The 26,072-nt window shown below is 36.1% G+C and overlaps 1 protein-coding gene across 1 annotated transcript; it reads right to left on the bottom strand.

The window, feature by feature from the left end:
- Nucleotides 1-23,344: 23,344 nt before the first annotated feature.
- Nucleotides 23,345-23,754, bottom strand: LOC110732675 (nuclear transcription factor Y subunit B-6-like). Its single transcript, XM_021912648.1, has 2 exons — nucleotides 23,611-23,754; nucleotides 23,345-23,524 (listed from the first exon to the last, which is right to left on the bottom strand). Exons 1-2 carry the CDS (start codon nucleotides 23,752-23,754, stop codon nucleotides 23,345-23,347), a joined length of 324 nt encoding a protein of 107 aa, XP_021768340.1.
- Nucleotides 23,755-26,072: the final 2,318 nt, after the last annotated feature.

Raw genomic sequence — 26,072 nt, 5'->3', positions numbered from 1 at the left:
ACGTGACTACATCATTGACATCTCAACCTAAAGTTTGAGAATATGAAAGTTAGTGAGATTTATTATTTGTATTTGCAAGATAGCTATCGTGTCAATTATGAAACGTCTAAAGAATATCAATGGAATATTTATATGTGAGAATGTTTTTTTATGGTCCAGAAGAACCATCATTAGCATATATAATTAAATGTGTTATATTATAATTCAGATGAGATTGAAGAACGACATTAACAATATCAAGTTTTGTCATCAAATTATTATTAATGAATGTTTGATCAAATAATGATCATCAATTTCTATTTTTCACGACCTCCAGAAGAAGTCATGACCGCATAAGTTTAACTTTTAAATCAACTATTAAATAGAGATTTGAAATAATGATATTAGAGATAAACACATGTATGGTAAAATGAAGACACTTCACATGTTCACGTGAAGACTTGAAGATGCAATTTCAGTTTAGGAGGATCAAAGACCAACGAATGATATTTTACTACATATGAGAAGATATCCAACCATATCGGATTCATTGTTGCGGCACTAGAAGATCTCAAGTTATGTATTCATCAGGGGAAGAAAATACGCGCTGCACTCTTGTTTCCTTGACTATGGTTTTGTCCTACATTGGGTTTTCCTGGTAAGGTTTTTAATGAGGCGGCATCTCAAGCCTATTACAAAAAATGTTGTACTCTTTTTCCTTCATTAGGTTTTTATCCCATAGGATTTTTCCTAATAAGGTTTTAACGAGACATACTCTTTAATAATGGACATCCAAGGGGGAGTGTTATGAAATATTGTGTGGATATCCATTATCCTCCTTTTATCATTCCAAAATATTCTAGATCTAGGGTTTATTGTTATCTAATCAAACCCTAGTTATATTGTATGTATATATATGCTCCACTCTATGGAGTAAGGTAGACTAATTTATTCTCTCCCCAATTTCTCTCTTATCTCTCTTTATTTCTCTTCCATATTTAACAACACGATATTTATTTATGGAGTAAGAAATTTATACAAAGCAAGTCTAAAATATACGAGTACTTGTATTTAGGTAACAATTGAATCAAATGCTCCGTTTTTGTGCTTTTAGTTGTTGACATGACTCTACAAGTCTACGGACACTATGGTGCCTAAAGTAATAGTGAATGCCCTATCATAGTATCCTTTAAACTTATTACAGAGCACTTTTTTATTATTTTCAAATTTTAAATTTGATAACGTAGATATTTTATAATTTATTTTAACAATTTAATTAGACAAAACTATAAATAAATAAATTTATGTTTTATAGTTTTTGTGTGTTAGATATATCTATGTTTTAAGGAAAATTTCGAGAATCATGAAAAGTCAAATACAACAAAAAATTAAGAATAAAAGAAGTACACCGTATTTATCTAAACTTGTTTATGTGGCTAGCCAACTTCAAGTTAATTCATCTCATGAAATTATTGTTTGACCAATTGGGCAATTTAGATGTTATACACATCCAATTGAGTGATTATATGCACCCCAATATACATGACATGTTTGAGATGAAGTCGAAAACCTCTTTTTTTTTTATTTTATTTTATGCATTCTAGCTAGAGAACCTCAATGTATGAATTCAAACATACATAAATTGTTGGTCTAATCATGTTGTGACTTTTCTCTTTCTCTAACCCCTGGGGCTTCTTCTGTATCCTCGTTGCTGCTAAACTTCCTAATACTATTCTCCGTAGAAGTCTATTCCATTCGTTCTATTTCCTCAATTGTGCCTTCTAGTTGTCAGAGTTGACCCCCAAAGTTCCACCCTTCCACACATGTTTAGCAAACAAACAGTATAAATAAATGCTCAATTGTTTCTATCTTTTCGTTTTGTTCATTAGAGCAGCAAAGAGAGCAAGTGTGATTAACACTAATGCCTTTTCTCAAATTCCCTCCCTACTAGAAGGGCATTGTTTTGTATATTTAATTTCCAAAATAATACTTTCTATGTTCCACAAATATTGCAATAAAGATGGAATTACGCATCCCAAAGCACATTTTGTATGCTAAATATATATAATTATATAAGAGTAAAAATTATAAAAAGTTGATATTGTGAAAGTATTTAACATGACGAATCTAACAAGATCCCATGTGACTATATTTTACTTTACGTATAAATCATAATATGTGGTCAAACAAACGTGATGAACAAGGTAAAATTTCAATTGTTACAATATTACTAGAACAGAGGAAGTATCTAATTTCTATTTCTCTCTTTCAAAATATCTTCCAGTTAACTAAATACTCCCATCTGTTTCTGCACTCCTCAAGATTATTCCTATCATTTAGTTTCATTCTTGTAGCCACTTCTCATAAAGTGCTTCCTGTGATGGTAATGTACTTCTTTTGAGTGGAAGATTAGCAGGATGTGTCCCTGTTCAAGCTATTTATACCAATGTACTCTACCATGACAACCATCATATAAATCACAATACCTTTTTTGATGTGCTCCCATGCCCAATAGCTGGACTTGTGCATTCTCACTTTCACCCCACCATTTGTTTAGCTCTAAAACTCAAAGCATTTTAGAAAGCCCAATTTTACTCCTATTTTTTCTTCTATTACTAAAGGTGGATCTCCCTACAAAAAAGCCCTTATTACTGAGGTATAAATCCTGCTCTTGGTTTCAAATTTTGATGTCAGTTTTATTTTAATTAATTGATTTGTTTTTGACCCATTTATTTTTCAGCAATTTGGGTAAGTTTTTGTTATATGGGTTTATTTGAGAATGCAATTTGGATGCAGGGTTATTGTTTTCATCATTGCTGTCTAAATTAGAAGGTATAATTTTATGGGTAATTCAAGAATGGTTGTGGCGATTAGTTATAAGTAGGAGAGATGAAAATTGTTGCATTAATAACTGTTGTGAATTTGATGATGGATTTAGTTGGATTTAGTTATGCTCTAAATATACTACAAAATTAATGGAAGATTTATAAAATATTATTATGTTTTGTTATTATATTTTGTTAGTTCTCTCAAATGGATGTAAGAAGTATCATAAATAACTTTTTCAAATTATGAAAGTTTTTATTTGATGCATATATATGTTAGATTCCAGTTTCTTAGGGTGAAATCCGTACTTTTTAAATTGAATACTCAACCTTTAAGGCTCAGAACATTGTTTTTGCTATTTTGAAAATTGGCTAGATATCTCAGTTATGTGGTCTTTATTTTCATATTCTATGCTCGATGAATATCTAAGATATTACATCACTAATGGGCGTGGTTTTTGTCTATTTTCTTCCCTTGATCTTGGATGAATGTAAAATTGCTCTATGAATCTTGATGTATGTTTGTTTTTTTTGTCATACTAGCCAAGGGTTTTTATTCTTTATCTTTGTTTAGAATTTCAATTGTTTTTCTTAAATTTGAAAAAATATATAGCTCTTTAACTTTTATATTTTATTTGTACTACAGGGTGTAAAGTACATGGAAGTAAGATATATATTGAAGAAAGAAACGAACAGTTGATCCATTGGAGCTTTAAATTGTCTATTCTTTGGATGTTACAATCCTCCTCTTGTATAATGTATTAGATACAAACAATTAGGAGTATTAATAGTGAAAATTGTTAATCTATTTAGGATTTCTAAGTGTAGCTACATTGTGTAGTGTTATTTCATTGAATATTTTAATTTTGGATTTTGATGAGGTCATATACATTATGTTATAAATCAATTTATATCTATATTGATATTCAACTTTCCATTAGACCAGCTGCCTTTAAAATATTTGGCAACGCTTTTGTATTAGTACTACCAAATACAAGTGAAAAGGTGGTTGTATATAATCATATAAGGAGATAGTTTTGAATTGTTTTCTAAGGTGGCCACAGTTTTTACTTGTTGTTGTTGTAAAATGTTGCCTTATGTATCATTTTACCCTGACTTTTTAAAGTGTTGTCTTTGAATAAAAAATTGTTGTCTTATGAATAGACAACGGGGGCATAAATTACACCTCATATGTGTTGCCTTAGCTACAAGGTAATATTTTTTTATACTAGGCAATAGTTTTTCACTGTTCCCTTAGCTTTATTTTGTTGTAGTGGGTTGGTTCCTGCGTGAATATGTTAATCACATATTTTAAAATCAATTTTTCATGCAAATGTACGGCATAAGATCGAATTAATGAGAAAATTTTTGATTTTGAGATAAGATTATCCTAATATTATGTTTATGGAAAAACAAAATCATGGATGAGTAAAAATTGATGGCCAAATTTCACTTACACAATCTTTGTTTTTATTTTTATTTTTATTTGAAATTTTAAGGTCAGTTAAATTTTTTAATTTATTATATTTTATTTTAATTAAATTATATTATAATATATTTGAAAAAATAATTTCTGATAATATAAATTCAGATAGAAAAAATAATACCAAATAAATTGAAATCCGAACTCCTGATCCGAATAAAATAAATTTAGACAAAATTATTTCAAATTAAAATCAAATACAAATAAATTCCATTCACACATATTAAAATAATTTTAAATAAGTTCAGACAAATGTAGTAAACTCATAGAAGTCAGATAAAATAGTACGAGTATACGTTTAAATAAAATAATTTCAGACAAAATCAGTTGAACAACTTTATATATATATATATATATTACTTATATGAATTAAATATGAATAAAGTTACTAATTTAAACAGTAAACTAAAATTATAAGTCATTCCAATTTATATCATGAAATCTAAATACTAGAAGTCTTGTGAAAAAAAGGTGGAGTAACAAATCGAAGAAGAAAAGCAAGAACATACATAGTCGCATTATTTTCTTCTCATATTATGGTTTCTTTCTGTTTGCAAACTTAAATAATGAGAACCAGATCTCTTTAAAAAAAAAAGAAATAAACATAATGTTCATTTTATTGCCAGTCAAGATTCGATATTAATAAGGTTTAAGTGTTTAACATACTTTATTATCTGTTACAGTCTGGATTGGTTATTAGATTAGTTATATATTAAAGTCTTTTTGTTTATCACGTACTCCTTTTGTTTCATTATAATTGCAACACTTGTATTTTCACGTAATTTTTAAGGAAAATGTGGATAATACATAAAAATGAATACACTAATTATGAGTGAGTACAGTTAAATAACGAGTCGAGAGCGTATTTTTAATTGTTTGTGGGAAGGACAAAAAAGGATTTTTAAACCATTAATCTCTATTATTTAAGAGAAGAAGTGAGAGAGTGAAATTCACATGATATGTGAAAAATCTTTTTTAATCCTAATATATTTGTGAATTATATTTATTTGGTTCTCATTTTTTAATATTTATCTTTTTTTTTCATTGTATATGTATCACAATATAGTTATTAATAATTTTTTAAATTATCACAATACGTTTATTAAAATGAACTTAATTTAATACTACCTCTGTTTTTTTTAGTTGACACGTATTTCTTTTTAACAAGTTTATTTTTAAATGACACGTTTCCTTTATGGGTAAGTTTTATACTTTGCATTTATTAGTGTACCCCACTTACGTTCTCTCACACTCTCTCCTCTCCTTAATATGTATGTCTAAATTAAATGCGTCAACTAAATAAATTCGGAGGAAGTAATAGATAAAGAGTATCCTAATTCCCTTAAAAGACAAATAAAATTTAAATTTTAATAAAAACAAGGGTTTTTCAGACCAAAGGAAATAGAAGAAACTATTATTTTTTGAGGAAAGAATTGAAAGAGAAGAAAATATAATGAAAACTTTACAAATTTTAATTGATGTAGTTTTTTATTTTGTATAACTTCATGCAAGGTTGCTGATAGATATTATTTTCTAGATAATATTTGTCGGATATATTTGTATATATTTTGTATAATTATCTTATTAGATTCCTAACGTGATTAGGAATCGCCTGGTAACATTATATAAAGTGATCAATGGTACACACTCCAATTTGAGGAGTTTTCCCGAAATCTAACATGGTATCACAGCTTTAGGTTACGATCCTAGTTTTATTTTTTTCTTGCTTCCGCTTCACTTACTGCCGCCCAACCTTTCTTCACTGATCTTTTCACCTAGCTTGCAACTATGTCAAAAGATGGCGACTCACCACCTCCTCCACCGCCAAAACCACCAGTGAATGAATTTTACCCGGCCCTCGCGGTCAATAATATCAAGACAGCAATCCCGATTACCCTTGACTACGCGAACGTCCACTATTTCACATGGGTTGAATTGTTTGAGAACCATGCTTGTGCATATAACATTCTTGATCATATCGATCCCAAGACTCCGAAACCCACTGACATCTCCGATGCGTTTTGGACTCGATTGGATGCTATTGTAAAGCACTGGATTTATGGAACGATTTCTGTTGATCTTCTCAACACTGTGTTGTCTAGGAAAGCCACGGCTCAGCAAATGTGGGATCGCATCAAGGATATTTTTCAAGATAACAAGAGTACAAGGGCGGTATACCTCGAGAATCAATTTAATACTCTTCATCTTGATAATTTTGCCAATGTTACCTCGTTCTGTCAACAATTGAAAAGCATTGTTGATCAATTAGCCAACGTCGACCAACCCGTTTCCGATCAGAAATTGGTTCTTCACTTGGTCGCGGGTTTGAACAAAACTGATTTTGACACGGTGGCCACCATGATTGCACAATCCGAACCCCTGCCATCGTTCAACACAGCTCGTTCTCGGCTCTTATTGGAAGAAACCCGCCGGAATTACGATTCCTCACCACCACAAACCTCATTTGTTGCCCAGCACCAATCGGGACAGCAGACCGACTCCACACAGCAAACAACCGCCGCAAGGGCGGTGGTGTCTCCGGGAAGTGACGCGGCGGTGGCAGTAAAGGCCGTGGGAAAGGCCGAGGTAAAGCTGGTGGTCGTGGTGCTCCAACCAACTTGCAACAGCAGCAGAACAATCAACAACAATCGCAACATTGGCAACCTCAGCCCAGTCCTATTGGGCAGCCTAATTGGGCCAAACAGCAGCAATGGCCCAATCAGCAACAGGCCTGGCCACAACAGCAAACATGGGCTGCTCCTCCTGCACCGTTCCCCACAGCACCTCAATATCAACCTCGGCCGATTCTAAATAGGCCACCTCAGCAGGCCTACTCTATGGGGCCGTCCACTTATGGCCCACCGATGACTTCAACCGAGCTAGGTAGTGCGTATTCATCAATGAGTTTATCAACTCCGGAGAATGGATGGTACATGGATTCGGGTGCAATGTCTCATATGACAAACAATCCCGGTACTCTTCTTCCCCTTTTTAATTTAAGCACTAATAATCATATTTTAGTCGGCAATGGGCATCGCATTCCAATTACTGGTTATGGTCATACATCCCTTCTGAATAATAACCTTAGGCTTCATGATGTTTTACTTGCACCTCAAATAATCAAAAATTTAATTTCTGTGCGAAAATTTACTTCTGACAATTCGGTGTCTATTGAATTTGACCCTAATGGTTTTTCTGTGAAGGATCTTCGTACGGGGAGGGTAATAACGAGATGCAATAGTGCGGGGGAGCTTTATCCAGTCACAACCCATATTCCAAGCACATGTCTAGCCACTTCTCTCACTGCAGTCAACCCGTGGCATGATCGTCTAGGACATCCCGGGCCTTCATCTTTACAGTTTCTTAGGAGCAATAATTTTATTTCTTTTAATAAGGAGCACGACCCCTCTCTTTTCAGTTCTTGTCAAATAGGAAAACATGTTAGACTTCCGTTTCATGATTCAAATAATAATACTGTTTCTGCTTTTGATATTATTCATGCTGATTTGTGGACCTCTCCTATTCGGAGTATTAATGGTCATAAATATTATTTGGTTCTACTTGATGATTTTACACATTATGTTTGAGCTATCCCTCTTGCTTATAAATCTCAAGCTTTCCAATCATTCTTACATTTTCGGCAATATGTGCAAACACAATTTGAACGTCCTGTTAAATGCTTTCAAAGTGACCATGGTCGCGAATTTGACAATGACCCCTTCAAAAAGTTCTGCCTTGACATTGGTTTGGTTTTTAGATTTTCTTGTCCTCACACTTCATCTCAAAATGGAAAAGCCGAACGAATGATTAGAACCATCAATAATATCAACCGAACTCTATTATTCCATGCTTCTTTGCCACCTTCATATTGGTCCCATGCTCTAGAGACGGCCACTTATCTCCTTAATATTTTGCCAACCAAATCTCTTAAGCACATGACCCCGGCTCAAGCTTTGTTTCGTAGAAACCCTTCATATGATCATCTACGGATTTTTGGATGTCTATGTTTTCCTAATCTTTCGGCTATTGCTCCTCATAAACTTGCTCCTAGGTCCACTCCTTGTGTCTTCTTAGGGTACCCCTCTAATCATCGAGGTTACAAATGTCTAGACCTTGCAACCCGCAAAATTATTATTTCTCGACACGTAACCTTCAATGAGTCTTTTTTCCCTTTTAAAGACATTGACAAGTTCACTTTAAAAGGTTATGATTTTTTGGGCATTGATGACATATCACCTTTGTTAACCCATGTGTTATTGCAGCAGCCCACTTCCCATAATCAAGCCCAAGTCCAACATCCCAACCCATTGGACGCTGGAAGCCCAGCGGCCCAACTAGTGGGTGTCGGACCTGGACCAGCAGCCCAGCCAACAGGCGCTGGGTCTCCCACCCCATTGGGCGCTGGAAACCCAGCGGCCCAGGCAGACCGAGCAAGCCCAGGTCCAGCGTCCCCTCCTTTGGGCGCTGGATCACCCAGCTCTCCGCAAATGGGCTCGCCTCTTATACGACCCATTTCCCAACTTTCAGCTCACAGTCCACCCCATTTTACACCCCCAGCCCGCCAATCTGCCATTCTTTCTCGACCCAACATTCTCTTTTCCCCTCAAATGCAGACGAGATCCCGTCATGGCATTATTAAACCAAATCCCAAATATGCTCACTTGACCATTGAGCATAAATCCCCTTTACCAAAACATCACAAATAGGCTCTCCAAGACCATAATTGGAATGTTGCGATGCTAGATGAATATAGTGCTTTAATTAAAACGGGAACTTGGGATTTGGTGCCTAAACCTATGGGGGTGAATGTTGTTAATTGTATGTGGCTTTTTAAGCATAAATACAAGGCTAATGGTGACCTTGAAAGGCACAAAGCTCGTCTTGTGTGTGATGGCAGGTCGCAGGAAATTGGAGTTGATTGTGATGAGACATTTAGTCCGTCGTAAAACCAGCTACTATTCGCACAGTACTCAGTTTAGCTTTGGCTAAAAAGTGGTCCATACATCATTTAGATGTTAAAAATGCTTTTCTACATGGTGACTTACAGGAAACAGTTTATATGCATCAACCTCCGGGCTTCTATGATCGGAGTAAACCCGACTATGTTTGTCGTCTTCGCAAGGCTCTGTATGGTTTGAAACAAGCTCCAAGGGCTTGGTATCAACATTTTGCGAATTATTTGATCAAGTTGGGGTTCGTCATTGCTAAGAGTGACACTTCTCTTTTCACTTTTAGGCAAGGGAACGATTTGGCATATTTACTGCTTTATGTTGATGATATTATTCTAGTCACTTCTTCTGACAGGTTGCGCATGGAAATTATTTCTAGCTTACAGACAGAGTTTCCTATGTCAGACTTAGGGCCACTGAGTTACTTTCTGGGGATTGCAGTTACACGCACACCCTCTTATATGTTATTGTCTCAACAGAAATATGCACAGGAAATTTTAGAGCGTGCAGGTATGAGTTCCTGTAAACCTGCCGCCACTCCAGTCGACACTAAGTCTAAACTTAGTGCCAATTCGGGTTCTCCATTCCGGGATCCTACTCTGTATCGCAGTCTTGCAGGTGCACTTCAGTATCTTACTTTTACTCGTCCAGATATTGCTTATGCGGTACAACAGGTGTGCTTATTCATGCACGATCCCAGGGAGCCGCATTTTGATGCGTTAAAACGCATTCTGCGTTATATTCAGGGTACTATTGATCATGGTTTACATTTATATCCTTCTGCTCCTACTCGCTTGATTACTTATACTGACGCTGACTGGGGAGGTTGTCCCGACACCCGTCGTTCCACATTGGGTTATTGTTGTTTTCTTGGGGACAACCTCGTTTCTTGGTCAGCAAAGCGTCAGCCTACTTTGTCTAAATCAAGTGCAGAGGCGGAGTATCGAGGCATTGCAAATGTGGTTTCTGAAGCTTGTTGGCTTCGTAATTTATTATTGGAGCTTCATTGTCCCCTTCGACAGGCTACTATCGTTTATTGTGATAATGTCAGTGCAATCTATCTCTCTAGTAACCCGGTTCATCACCAACGCACCAAGCATGTAGAATTGGACATCCACTTTGTTCGGGAAAAGGTAGCGTTGGGTGAAGTTCGGGTTCTACATGTGCCTTCACGATTTCAGTTTGCGGACATCTTCACTAAGGGCTTATCAAGGGAGCTATTTTTAGACTTCAGATTCAGTCTCTACGTTCGTCCTCCTACCGCTTCGACTGTGGGGGTGTGATCAATGGTACACACTCCAATTTGAGGAGTTTTCCCGAAATCTAACAGTTGCCAAATAAAGATCTCAATCTGTATAGGCCTTATTCTACAAGCATGGACAACAATAAACTAATTAATTGGAACTATCAAATAATCCAAGACACAAAAGAAAATACGTAAAAGTAATCAAATAAACTAAATATAAACTGGACTTAACTAAAGCACTTAAAAAAGCCAACAATTTATTCGTGTAACTATTAAATATCATTCATACATTCTTTGATATAAGGTTGATAATACATCATCACTTGAAGCTCATCAATTGACTCAACATCTTGAGCACTATTAGGAGGCAGAAGACCTTCAAATACATCATTATACTCTAATAGTAAACTATTATCATTATAATTATTGCTAGAACTCTCAATAACACCAAAGCTCATCATAGCATTATTAATTGTACTAGCATAGCCATGGTCAACATATCCGCCACCTCCACCACCAATGTCTCCCACTCCATAGCCATGGTCAACGTATTGGCCACTACCACCACCGCCGCTGATGTCGGCCACTCCATACCCATGGTCATCATATAAGCCATGACCACCAACAATGTTATCGCTAGAACTCTCAGTTCATCATAGGATTAATTGTACTACCATACCCTTGGCCAACATATGCGGCGTGACCACCACCAATGCCCACACCATGCCCATGGCCAACATATTCGGCGTGACCACCACCAATACCCCACCATGCCCATGGCCAACATATTCACCGTGACCACCACCAATGCCTGTCAATTCACACCCATGGTCATCATATATGTTGTGACCATGACCATGACCAATGTTATTGCAAGATCTCTCAAAATCAAAGTTCATCATAGTTCTATTAATTGTACTATCATAGCTAGAACTATCAACATTACCAAAGTTCATCATAGTACTATAGTTAGAACTATCAACATTATCAAAGTTCATCATAGTAGTATTAACTATACATTTACACTACCATACCCTTGGTCAACATATTCACCGTGACCACCACCAATGTCGGGCACTCCAAACCCATGGTCATCATATTCACTGCTACCACCACCAATAATGTTATTGCTAGAACTCCCAATAACATTATCAAAGTTCATCATAGTACTATTAATTATACTACTATACTCTTGGCCAACATATTCTAGGCGACCACCATCGATGCCCTCTCCAACCCCATGCTTAATATATTCACAACCAATTAAGCCAATAGATAATTCTACAGGAATTATTATTAACGAAAATTGGAAAACAATAATCACCCAAAATTATCTACAAAGTCATACAATCATAAAACCAATAATAATTCTCAAACAATTAGAGTATCAAATCATAATAATAGGGTTTAATCTAAGCCCTAGAATTGAGAAATTAGCTACTCATACATCACCAAGATATGAGAAAACATTAAACGCCTCAAAGAACTTCACACCGAGTCGATGTTGCGACCGTCACCGTCCAAGGCTGTTGCTGTTGCTCTGTTTCGCTACTCCCCTGCTGTTGTTCGTCCTCACGGGTCTTATAATTGTAGTCTCAATCTTCCTCTCCAAGATCCAATCTTTGCCATATTATTTTGTGGGATTATATTCTGAGAAGGATAATTTCTTCCCTTTTATTTTCTTTATTTGCGTGTGCTTTGGTGCTCTTATGGAAAGGAAGAGTTCTTTCCTTTTCATTCTTGATTTCTTGCTGCTGACTTTGTGCGTGGATTTTAAAGGGAAATCCTCATTTCCTTTTCTTGCTGACTGCTCTTTATTTGCGTGGGAATAAGGTGGCTGCAAGTTTGAGAATTTGTTCACTTGTTTCGCATTTTGTGGGCTTATAGGTGTCAAAGTGTGCAGCGAAGAAAAACCGAATGAGCACAAGCAAAGCAGAATCAAGCAAACAGGAAGAACAGGACACCGATATTTTTTGCCATCATTGCTGCATCCGTAGAAGTTCAGCTCAGGCCTAAAACTAAAATGCATTAATGGAAAAGAAGAAGTTTTACAGAGAGAAAACTAAGGAATAAAGTTTGCAAATGAATGAATAATGAAAATACAACTTGCATAGCTATTTAATACTAGCTAGCTTTTCTTAATTGCAGTAGCTGACGTGTAAGAAGTTGTTATAACAACTTTTTACTAACCTGTGATGAGGTGTATACTCAACACCCCCCCTCAAACATGGCAGGGCTTGGTCATGCCAAGTTTGCTGAGAAGATCATTGAACTGCTGAGAAGGTAGAATCTTGGTTAGAACATCTGCAAGCTGAGAAGAAGTTGGCAGATAAGTGAGTTGAATCAAGCCTTCCATAACTTTTTCCCTAGTGAAATGACAATCAATGTCTATGTGTTTTGTCCTTTCGTGAAATACTGGGTTTTTGGCAATATGAATAGCTGATTGGTTATCACAGTGTAGTGTGACAGGCAGCAAATTAGTCACCCCCAGTTCAGTCAACAATCGAACCATCCAAGTAACTTCAGCACTAGCACTAACCATTGCCCTATACTCTGACTCAGAAGAAGACTTGGAAACTGTTGGTTGCTTCTTTGATTTACTACTAACAGGAGATTTTCCAAACTGCAAAACATAACCAGTAATGGACCTTCTTGAATCAGGACATGCAGCCCAATCAGAATCAGAAAATGCTTGTAGTGTGATCAATTTTCCTGCCTTCATTAAGATACCTTGACCAGCTGTAGTAGAAACATAGTTCAAAGTATGATGTAGACAAATGAGAAGTCCTGGGTTGCTACATGAATTGGCTCAAAGTCTGAACAGTGTATGAGAGGTATGGTCTTGTATTTGTCGGAAAATTGAGTTTTCCAACCAAGCTTCTGTATAATGAAGAATCAGGCAATAAGGTTCCATCAGAAGCCTGCAACTTGAGGTTAACAAGCAGAGGAGTAACCACATGCTTGAAAGATGATAGGCCACACTCAGAGAGAAGCTCCCCTGTGAACTTATTTTGAATCAAAATGATCCCATCAGGTTGATAACCAACCTCAATACCAAGAAAATAATTCAATTTGCCAAGATCCTTGATGCTGAAAGTGTCATGTAGATGTTGCTTCAAACTTTGAATAATGGAAGGATCATTACCAGTGATGATAATGCCATCCACATAGACAGCAGTAATAGTGATCTAGAATCAAATTTCTTGAAGAAGAGAGATGCATCATTTTTACTCTGAATAAAACCTTGGTTCTTGAGCTCAGTATGCAATTTGGCAAACCATTGCCTAGATGCCTGCCTCAGGCCATATAGGGACTTGGTTAGTTTACAGACTTTTCCAGGAACAGAAGTCAACCCCTCAGGAATCTTCATATAAACTTCTTCATGGAGATCTCCATGAAGAAAGGCATTGTTGACATCTAGTTGAAACAAATCCCAACCTCTGCAAGCAGCCAATGCAATCACAACTCTCATAGTTGACATCTTCACCACACGAGAAAAGGTCTCCTCATAATCCACCCCAAATTTCTGAGTGTAACCTTTAGCAACTAACCTAGCCTTGAACCTTTCAATGGTACCATATGCTCTTAGCTTAATCTTGTAAACCCATTTACACCTAATAGGCTTTTTACGAGCAGGAAGATAAACAATATCCCAAGTATGATTAACCATTAGTGCATCTAACTCCTTGTTCATGGCTGAGATCCAATTTGGATCAGATTTTGCTTCTGTATAGCTTCTTGGTTCAGTGAGGATGAACAAGAAGCTACAAAAGCTTTGTGGACTTTAGATGTCTTGGAAAAGCTCACCAGATTACACCAATGAGTAGTACTAGGCTTAGCATTATCAGTAATAGCAGTGTTACACACATAGTCTATCATCCATGAAGGTGGCTTTCTAGGTCTAGGTGGCAAAGGTATATCAGTAGAGGGAAAGTCAACAGACAGATCCTGTATTCTGTTGTCATGAGTGCTAATAGAAGTGGAATGAGAAGAACTGGGAGATGTAGGAACAAAAGTAGAAGGAGAATCAATATTGAAAGAAAAAAATTCAAAGGAAGAAGAGGAGGGTGTAGAAAGAAAGTTATCAGAGTGTGAGTTGGCAGTATTTTGAGGAATATTGTGAAGAATGGGTGGATAATCTTCAATGAAAGGATCTATGAAGATGTGGGAATTGTTTTGGGATGGAACAAATATTGAAATGGTGTTCCTGAGCTTGAAGCATTAACATGGAGAGGAAAGTGTTGTTCATGAAAAACATCTCTACTGACAAAGATTGAGTAATCAGATAAGCGCAAGACTTTGTATCCTTTTTGTGCAGGGCTGTAACCAATAAAGATGCAGGGATCTGCTCTGGGGTCAAATTTTGATCTATGAACTTTGGATGTAGAAGTGAAACATAAACACCCAAAAGTTCTATGATGCTCAAGTGAAGGTGGTTTATTGTAAAGAATTTGGTAGGGTGGTATGTTGTGAAGAATTGGAATAGGCAACCTATTAATTAAATGATCAGCACATAACACACATTCCCCCCAATATCTTTCAGGTAATCTAGACTGAAAAAAAAGTGATCTGGCAGTCCCTAGGAGATGTCTGTGTTTTCTTTCCACAACTCCATTTTGTTGTGGAGTCCCACTGCAACTAGTTTGATGATTAATGCCCTTATTCCTGTACAGGTCAAGTTTTTTCCCTCACACAATTCCTTTGCATTATCTGTCCTTATGCATTTTGCTGAACAATCAAACTGTGTTTCAGAAAATGCCACAAAGTTTTCCAAAATTTCTACAGCATCAGTCTTAAGTTTGATCAAATACACCCAAGTGAGTCTACTGAAGTCATCTACTATAGTAAGAAACATTCTAAAACCATTATGTGATTTATGCTTGTACACTACTAGAAAACAGCCAATCAACGACGGAAAAAATCCCTCGAAAAACCCTGAAATTCCGTTGGAAAGCACCGTGGCATTAGACTTTGTAGGAATTTTGCAATATTCCGTCGGAAAGGTCCATTCCGACGGAATTTCCGACGGATTTTGTTCTGTCGGAGTCAATTTTGACTTAATTGGAAAGTCCGTCGCAAGGTTCTGACGGAACATTTTCCGTCGGTATGAGTAAACTTCCGACAAAATATTCCGTCGGAAAAACTATGCTTCCGTCAGAAATTTTATTAAAAAAAAAAAACAGTAACCCACCACCGTAACCCCATTAGCCACCCCCATACCCACCCCACCCCACCACCGTAACCCCATTAGCCACCCCCTAACCCACCTCACCACCGTAACCAATCACCCCACCCCACCTCACCACCGTAACCCCATTAGCCACCCCCTAACCCACCCCACCACCGTAACCAACCACCCCACCCCACCACACCACCGTAACCCCATTGCCCACCTCCAGAAAATCCGAAAATTTCCAGAAAATCCAAAAAACCAGAAAAGCCAAAAAATTCCGGAAAAAATCGAATAAACAACCCACAAATATCCAGAAAATCCGAAAACAACAACAAACAAAGTAAAAAAAAGAAAAAGAAAAAGATTCATACCTTGATTTCACCGCACAAAACCTCAAATTTGAGTTTACAAGGCCAAATTCGACCATGAAAACTCTAGATCTAAGGTTTTCATGGTCGAATTTGACCCAAAAACCTTCGTTTTAACGATGGTGGACGACGATGCATTGTGGTTTTGCTTTGACGGTGGTTTTCAACGACTATGAAGCGAGGAGAATAGAAACTAACAGAAGTAGAGAAGCGAGAGAGAGAGGAGGACAGGAGAGAGAAAGAAAAGAGGCAGAGAGATGAAGGAGGAGAACGAAGGAAGGAGGAAGAGAAGAGGAGAGGAGAAAAAAGAAAAAAGAGGCGAAAGAGAGTAGAAAGAAAACAGAAATGAAAAGGGTAGGGTTTCCGGTTTTTTTTTTTTTTTTTTTTTTTTTTTTTTTTTTTTTTTTTAAAGTCAAAATCCTTCGGAAAGGCTTTAAATTCCGTCGGAACTTTCCGACGGAATTAAAATCTCTCGAAAATTTCTACGGATTTAAAATCCGTAGGAAATTACTATATTCCGACGGATTTTTTTCCTTCAGAATTTTCAGCTTCTGACGAAAATTTCCGTAGGAAGAAGTTTTTCGAGGGAATATTCCGTCGGAATCAGTAAATTTCGAGGGAAAAAATATCCGTCGGAATATTTCCGAGGGATTTTCCGTTGCAACTCAGCTTTTCCGACGGACTTTTCTGACGGAACCATATTCCGTAGGAAAATTCGAATTTTCCAACTGAATTTAAATCCGTCGGAACAATTCTGTCGGAAAACGACCTATTTCTAGTAGTGGTAAGGACCCCAGGTATCTGCATGAATCATTTGAAAAGGTCTCAAAGTCTTTATTTCACTATTAGGAAAAGGTAATCTACACTATTTTGCCTTTGGACAAATTTGACAAATATTGTCAGGTGTGCCCTTTTGGCATACAAAAGGCATAACATGCCTTATTTGACTAAAAGGCATATGGCCTAGCCTAAGATGCCAAAGCTTGACATTGTCATCTACAGTACAAGCTAAAGAAGATGCATTACTACAGGCAGCAGTAGCTAGATGATCACCAGACTGAGAAGTAGATGGGACAATGTTGTTATCCACAGCACAATAGAGTCCAGACTTCAACTTACCAAGAACAATCTCCCTTAACTTTTCAAAGAAGGATCCTGTATCATGCATGTATCAGCAGTGAAAACCACATTGTATTTCATATCCTCTGCTAACTTATGCACATATACTAAGTTAAACTAAAAATCAGGCACATAAAGCACATCCTTAAGAATTATACTTGTACTTAGCTTAACTGTGCCTATATGAGTGATTTGTAATTGGCTACCATCAGGTATTGTGATAGTATTTTCATCACTATGCGGCAACTTATATGACTCAAACATCTTCAAATCATGACAAATGTGGTCTGTGGCACCACTTTCAATAATCCAACCAACATTGGAATAAGATAGTAAGCAAAGCTTACCTGCAAAATTGGCACTGCTTCCTTTCTCATCTTGTTGAGCTTGTGGTTGAGACTGTGTTGACGCTTTAACATCTTCAATGTTGCTGTCATCACCCATCATATTCATGATTTTGGAATATTGGTCCCTGGTGAAAGTAGCTGTAATAGTATCCTGCTCAGAGATGTCATCAACATTATCATCACCTTGAGCCATATTAGCAAAACGTTTTTGAGGTAAACCATTCTGATTTCCCCCTTTGAAACTAGGAGGAAAATCATATAGTTGATAACATCTGTCAACAGTGTAACCATTCATCTTACTATGAGTACAGAACAGATTCAGATTCCTCTTCACGCCAGTGTTTTGCCTTCCATTAAGCTGATTATTGACAAAATTACTCCTATTTTGGCCTTAAAAATTGTTATTCTGACCATATCCTCCATTATTCTGATTATAACCTCCATTAAACCCTAAGTTAAACCTGCCTCTATTGTCAGAAAACCTTCTCCTATCAGCTTTAAAATCCATAGCATCATGAGAGGAAGAACTCAGATCACTAATTTGTTTGTGTTTCTGTTCTTGCAGAAGCATTCTATAAGGAACTATCATTTGTGGAAGGGGATGCATCATTAAGATGTTACTCCTTATTTGCTGATAACCATCCTTGAGTTTCATGAGAAAATGCAACAATCTCTGATCCTGTTGTATCTTAAGAAACTTAGCTGTAAGATTGCACCTACAATTATTACACTCACAAATTGGCAAAGGACTTATGTCATCCAATCCATCCCATAGGACCTTCAACCTAGCGAAGTATTCAACAATCTCATCTTAATCTTGCTTAACTTCAGTAATCTCTTCTTGCAAGGCATAAAGTTGTGCAGAAGAAACATGTCAATAACGTTCTTCAAGATCACTCCACATCTCTAGCAATTTTACAGAAAAACACAAATTTCTTTGTAACTAAACCTAACACCCCTAAAATCCATCCAATCACAAGATCATTGCACCTTACTGATAAGCCGTGTTTTGTGCATAATTGTTAGCCTCTTTTTAGTTGTTCTTATTAGTCTAGCTTAGTATTTTAGTTCATTTTGGTTTGATTTGGTTTAGTTTCAATGATTCGATGCTTTTATGGGTAGTTTCGTTGTTTTTGATGTATTTCAGGATTAACGAAGCTAATTTAGAGATTTTATGAAGTCATGAGACTAAACCGAGGCCCACGGACCTTCACGAATCTCGTTGGCCGAAGAACGAGTCACTTAGGCCTTTTTGGAGTCAAGCACGCCTATGCCCAGTTTAGGCACGTCCGTGCCTGAGCCTCAGAAACTGAGGGAAATTCTCTGGAAGTGAGACACGTCCGTGTCTCTGCTGCCGCCTTCGAATCTGCATATGAGGCACGTCCGTGCCCAATATAGGCACATCCGTGCCTGGAGTCCAGAAGATGAGAAGAACCTTACTCGAACTGAGGCACGTCCGTGCCTCTTGTAGGCACATCCGTGCCTCTTAGGAGGGTTATGCATGCGCTGAATTTTCTTACGTTTTCTTATCTTTTTGTTGGGAGTATAAATACCCCAGACTTTATTATATTTCACGATCTAGCATTCCTTATTAGACCTAGTTTTCTCTAAAACTTTTACGTTGCCTTTGTAATTCAAGATTCAAGTTCTACTTTTGCAATCTCCATTTATTTCAAGATTTGGTATTTTCCTTTCATCCCTTATTTCTTAATTATGTTTTCTTTGATTATTTTTTCTATTGCTTATTTCAATATGTGTGAGTAGTTTTTTATATTCCAAGATCTAGGGTAGCCCAATTGTGATTGATGCATGAATTGATTCTTTAAATTCTCTAATGACAATTGCGATTATTTATGCTAAATTGATTGTGATTATGCCAATACTAGATTAGGGATAATTAGTATTGTCATTATTCCATAGTTTTAATCACAACGAGAGTTGGGTTTTAACGGATTTGAGTAGATCAATTTAGGGTTTGAGATTCATCACAAGAGTAGTTGAATTGATAATTGGGAAGCGAAGTAAAGTGTTTAATGTCTTTAATTTGCATGATTCCATGAGAATAGGCTTGATTGTGGTTAGAGAAGCCATTGATACTCGAGAGAGGTCCTTGGTATTAATTAGGGTTTGCTTTTCCCCATGTTAATTGGATTTGTATGCTAGGGGTAGATAGATAATTGCATCGATCGTAATTGTGGTGATACTTGATCTTGGATGTTTTAGTTCATTGATTTATCACATTCTTTAGATTTATTGAGTTCTTTATATATTAGTTCTTAGAATATTTCACCATTGATTGTTACTTGCTTAGTGATTATTTGAGTCTATTTTATTAGGTGAACCTTAGTCTCTTGGGATTCGATCCTTACTTGCCCGTCTACATAGTAGTGGTCTCGTTAGGTTATTTTTGTTAGGTACGCGACACGCCTATCACTTACCCAAGCTTTGTAGGTAACATCAATAGATAAGGGTTTAGGTAGACTTCCATCCACAAAACTCATCTTATTTTTGGTAGATAAACCTATTATCATTGATCTCTTCCAAGAACTGTAGTTCTCACCATCAAACACCTCATTGATGAACTTATAATTGTTGTTATCAGAAGAATGTATGTAATATACTATACTAGGGTCTTGTGTAAGCTCAAGAACTCTAGTTGTATCTTGACCAGCCGCCATTGTTAACTCAAACAAACAACAATTCACAAAATCGATTATCCTTAAAGAATCTCAACTAGTTCCTCTACAATAACCAGAACAATAACAATCAACAACTAAATGCAACACTCTAAACAATCAAACACCACTACGATTGAATCAATAACAACAATCAACTAGGAATCAACGATATCAACTAAAAAATCGCGAAGAAATCACAATCGCAACCACGAACAATTAATAGATTATCTAATTAAAAAATATAAACGAAGAATTGACAAGTTCCTTAACTAAAACCACCGGAATCAAGCAATTTCCTTAAGAAAAACACAATCAACCACCAGAACAAACAATCAAACCAAAGTGCAGAAAAATTACAAGAAATCAAACCATCAAACCCTCAATTTCCCGCTCTGATACCATGTCAAAGTGTGCAGCGAAGAAAAATCAAAGGAACACAAGCAAAGCAGAATTAAGCAAACAGGAAGAACAAGACACCAATATTTTCTGCCATCATTACTACATCCGTAGAAGTTCAGCTAAAACTAAAATGCATTAATGGAGAAGAAGAAGTTTTACAAAGAGAAAACCACTACTAGAAAACAGGCCATTTCCGACGGAAAAATTCCGTCGGCATCAACCTGAATTCCGTCGGAAAACCCGTTTCTGACGAAATTTCCGTCGCAACCAGTTGTCGGAAAAGCGACCTTTTCCGACAGAAATTCCGTCGGAAGCACTTTTTCGACGGAATTTCCGTCGGAAGAGGAATTCAGGTACTGGAAAGTTCCGTCGAAAGTTTCCGACAGAATTCCAATCCGTCGGAAGCTGATTTAATGAAATTAAAAAACAAAACACGCCGCGCCACCATCGGCACGGCGTATGACCACTACCAACCCCTAACTAACCCTAACCCCAACATCAAACCACCACTGCCACTACCCCCCACATCAAACCACCACTACTCCACCACCCGCTAACTAACCTTAACCCTAACCCTAAGCCCAGACCAGCCCAGACCACCCAGTGCCACCCACCACCACTGAACCATAAACCATTCCACCTAACCCAACCCTGAACGAACCCTAACCAAAACCCCACCAACACTACTAGAAAACAGTACCACCGTGAAACACCCATCACCACTAACCGTCAAAAACCAAAAAAAAAAAAAACTAAGTAATTCGAAAAAAAAATCCACAAAAATCACATAAAAAACCCACAAAAAAACCAAGCAAAAAACAACGAAATCAATCTATAAAAATTAAACAAAAAAAAAAACGAAATCAACAAAAATAAACTCTAGATCAACACCGTACAAAAAGAGGGCTTGTTCCAAATTCCAAATCTCACCGTACAAAAACCCAAAATTCCAAATCAACACCAAGAATTTCAAATCAAAACCCAGAAAAAGGGCTTGTTCTTTGATGTTTCAAGCAAAACCCGAAACAAAATAAGAGAGAGAAAAGAGAAATTACCTTGAATTCCATCAAAACCCCGAAATTATCTTGAATTTGGGTTTTAAAGGTCAAATTCGACCATGAAAACTCTATATCTAGGGTTTTCATGGTCGAATTTGACATGAAAAACCTTATTTTGTTCTTTGATGTTTCATGCGTGAATTGTTGCGAGGCGTGAAGAGAAATGAAGGAAGGAGAAGGCGGTGGTGGTGGTGTTGGTTGTGCAGCGGCGGTGAGAGAAGAACTGAGAAGGAGAAGAGAAATGAAGGAAGGAGAAGGAGAAGAGAAAGAAAGAGAGGGCGGAGGAGAGAGAAATGAAGGAAGGAGAAGGAGAAGAGAAAGAAAGAGAGGGCGGAGGAGAGAGAAATGAAGGAAGGAGAAGGAGAAGAGTGAGAAAGAGAGGGCGGAGGAGAGAGAAGGGGGAAGAGAAGAGGAGAAAGACAGAGAAAAGATCAGAGAGATGAGGAGGGTTGGTTTTTATTTTTATAAAATTATATTCCGACGGAATAAATTTCCGACAGAATATTCTTTCTGAATCCCATATATTCCGACGAAATAAAAATCCGTCGGAATATATGGGATTTCCGACTGAAATTCGTGTCCGTCGGAAACAGTCCGTTGAAAAAAGGCCTATTTCTAGTAGTGAACCAAGGAATAAAGTTTGCAAATGAATGAATAATGAAAATACAACTTGCATAGCTATTTAATACTAGCTAGCTTTTCTTAATTGCAGTAGCTGACGTGTAAGAAGTTGTTATAACAACTTTTATTAACCAGTGATGAGGTGTATACTCAACAATAGGTTAATTAACTAGATTATCCCCGTGTGATGCACGGTTATAATAAAAAAAAATATAGTATAGAATTTGTATATATAATGATTTTTTTCAATTTTGTCATAAATTCATTGGAAGGAGATTTCCTAAAAAAAATACAGTTTGGATATTTCAGGAAACTTCTAGACGTTTGAATATTAGTGTTAAGGAATTGAGGAGTGGGAATGATAGATCTTTAAATCAAAAGAAAGGAATATAGTTGCTATTCATCAATTTACTACACTTTGATTTTCTAGATTAAAGTTGTTGAAAGAATTTACTTAGCTTGTTTACAAAGTATCACACAAAAGAAAAAAGAAAAAAAATCCTTTCAAAAAAAAACTATCACCAAATAATGACAACATCAATGGTTTTAGGCGGGAAAAAATTTCATAAGAAAGCGACACATATATAGTTTTGAGGAAAGATGATGTCAACAATATTTTATTTTTGTAATAGTTAATAGACTAAAAAGATTAACTCCTTGTATTTTGCTCACGTGTAGTCCTTGGCTTCAATATTATGATAAGCTGCAAAATAAGAGAGACATAAGTAGACGGACTTTATCATCTACGATAAAATATTAAGTCGAAAATAAAACGCATAAATACCCAATTTATTAATTACTAGTATTACAATTAAAACAGTAGAATTAGTACACACTTGTATAAATTAAAGACTTAACAATCATAATTAGGGAGTATAAATATATAATATTTGACACTTATCAGCTACCACCACCAATGATGGTCACCCTATACCCTTGGTCAACATATTCGCTGACTACCACCACCAATGTCATTACTAGAACTCCCAACATCAATATTGATCATAGTACTATTATTTGTACTACCACCGCCTATGACGGCCACCCCATACCCCTGGTAAACATATCCGCCGTGACCACCACCAATACTAGCCACTCCTTACCCTTGCCCAATATATTCATCATGACCACCACCACCAATGCCCACTCCTTCACAAGGGTAGAAATAGGGATCCGCCATGATAGGTGGCGGGACTATCGCTGCACCGGGCCTAACAGCAATGGGCCTAAACAACCTCATTCGTAGAGCTTGGATATAGTCATCCTTACCCTCCGGTACCTATAAAGGTAAGTCGAGAGGGGCTCGGCGTAGTGGCCAAATTTTAGCATAGACATGGCTGCTACTAAGTCATTAGCTGAGATCACCTTACGTTGTTCCACCTTACGTATCTCGTTGGCCTCCTCCGATATGTAGTTGATGAACTTGGAGATGCACTCTTGAATTGTTTCTTTGGCCTCATCGGTTATTTTGGCATTTGAGGGGAGGATTTGTCGCATCACACGGATCATGTTCGCGATAGGCATGTATTCTTGTTCACGATGGTGTGGGGCTGCCGCCACCTTTGCCACTGATGATGGATGACGCGGGGGACGACCGACTCTCGTCCTAGGAGGAGGAGGAGGGTTGTTTGTAGTGGTGGTGTTACGTTACTTCCAATGGTGCTTGATGATGCTGAAAACATAAAATTAAAGAGATCATATAATTATAAAATTAAACATGCATAGATCCATATCCATGTATATACACTACAATTACGAGTAACAAGCGAGTACAGTTACTAATGAGATCTTGGTCTATTGGTAAATATTAAAATGTCGTATACAATTAATAAGTTACAGATTTGAATCCTCTATTTGAAATATGTAAATTTTTTTAAAGAAGTTATCCTGTTAATTTATATATAATAAAAAGTGTCAAAAAGGATCTTAATTAATTAAGTATTACGATGTATATGTCACATGCATCTCATTTCTTATTAATTAAGTTACTTCGGATTTATTCTGTTTGTTACATCCCCTCTTTTAATGTAACACAATATTTGGACTTGAGAGACATGCAATATGTTGCTTAATCTACGGACATTCAATGTTGGCCACAAAATGAAGCAAAGAAAGAAAATCTAGAGAAATAGAATTGAACGAGGTATTGTATATAATTGTTTTTAACACAAAAAAATTAAGTGCAATAATTTTTATGCTTAATTTCGAAATTATTTTTACATTAAGAAAATAATTTATACATTAAGAAGATTAAAAGATTCACGTAACTAAAATTTTATGTTTGATTTACCGAATTATGGAATTATGAATTGGGTGTCTTGATTAATTTAGGGTGAATTATTTTAAAATTTGTAGAGTAAAAGACTACTCCGTATCAAAAGAGACCAGTAACAAGTGTGCAACAGCTTTTTTCACAGGCAAAATCAAACATTTATGTGACATGACTGACATCAATTCTTTTATATTTTTTTGACGGGACATCAATTCTATTTTTCTAAAAGAATGAGATACTATGAAAAAAAAAATACGGAGTAATAATTACGAAAAAAAATTGTTGTACGTACATCCAGAATTCCAAATGAATCAAAACAAAAAAGGTAGTAATAATTTCAACCATATTTTTTAAAGTGAGCCACAGTAGGTGTGCTTGTCACAATCCAAGTGTTTAGATTTTGACATCGCGCACGTGCAGTAGAGCAGATGTATATGATTGGGTGCTTGTTATAAATCATGTAACATCATTTTGACATGTAAAAATTGTCAGTGATGATCAAATTCAAAGCAACGAAAATAAACAACAAAAAGCATGCATATATATATAATTAAATAATAACATTAATTTTTGTTACCAGTTGCAAGTTTTGAAACTTTAGACTTGTTTCTCATGCATGATGTGAGGTTACTCTTGCTCTTGTTGATTGAGTTTCCTTCTTCCATACTTTTTTTTTCTTCTCCATTGTTTTATCCTTTTTTTTTCTTTTTTTTTTGTGTGTGAATGAAATAATTGTAAGATGGGGAGGGGGGGGGTGGGGTGTTATTTATGGAGTATGTTTGTGTTAATGAAACGAAATTTGGCAGCTAGTACTATTTGGCCTTTTCTTAAAAGGGGGATTATTCTTGTGATCTATGGTCATTTTTTTTACATATGAACCTAAACAACAACATGCGCTAGTATAAAAAAAAATATGTCTTAAGAACGGGGGAAATTAAAAGGGTTGATAATACATCATGTGACTCATGTCTCATGTATTAACTATTAAACAGAAGAATTAAATAATATGTTTATTAAAAGGTTGTCATATTATTTTTTTCATTTAAAATAATACTACGTATACGTATAAAGTTAATACTCCGTATTATTATATACGGACGGATGGGAGTATCATTGAATCAACTGTTTAAGCTAATATATCTCGATTTGTAAAAGGAAAGAAAAAAAGAAAAAAAAAGCTAATATATTTCTAAAGTTTGGAAATTGGATTGTTTTTCTATAAATGCTATGGTTTCTTTCTGTTTATATATTAAAGTAATAAGAACTCTAACAATTAAATATTAAAAATCAAATTCATCTTTATTATTTTACTTATTATTAATTAAATTTTCTTAAGATTTTTTTATTTTCAAAAATCTCCTCGATTAATTTGACATGAAATAGGGTTAAGACAAACTAGGAAGTCAACCCAAAGAAAAAGTATTGTTTGTATGATTAATATGGATTAGTTAACTAGTGTATGTATAGATAAATACTAAACGTCTAAACAGTGATCCCATATGAGAATATATAGGGTTATTAAGGTTATATTTTCCATCTTATTTTACGAATTTTA

The sequence above is a fragment of the Chenopodium quinoa genome, unplaced genomic scaffold (assembly GCF_001683475.1).
Source record: "Chenopodium quinoa cultivar QQ74 unplaced genomic scaffold, ASM168347v1, whole genome shotgun sequence".
In the NCBI taxonomy this organism is placed as follows: domain Eukaryota; kingdom Viridiplantae; phylum Streptophyta; class Magnoliopsida; order Caryophyllales; family Amaranthaceae; genus Chenopodium; species Chenopodium quinoa.
The sequence above is the reverse complement of the archived record's forward strand: the minus strand, read 5'-3'. Positions and strand labels throughout refer to the sequence as shown.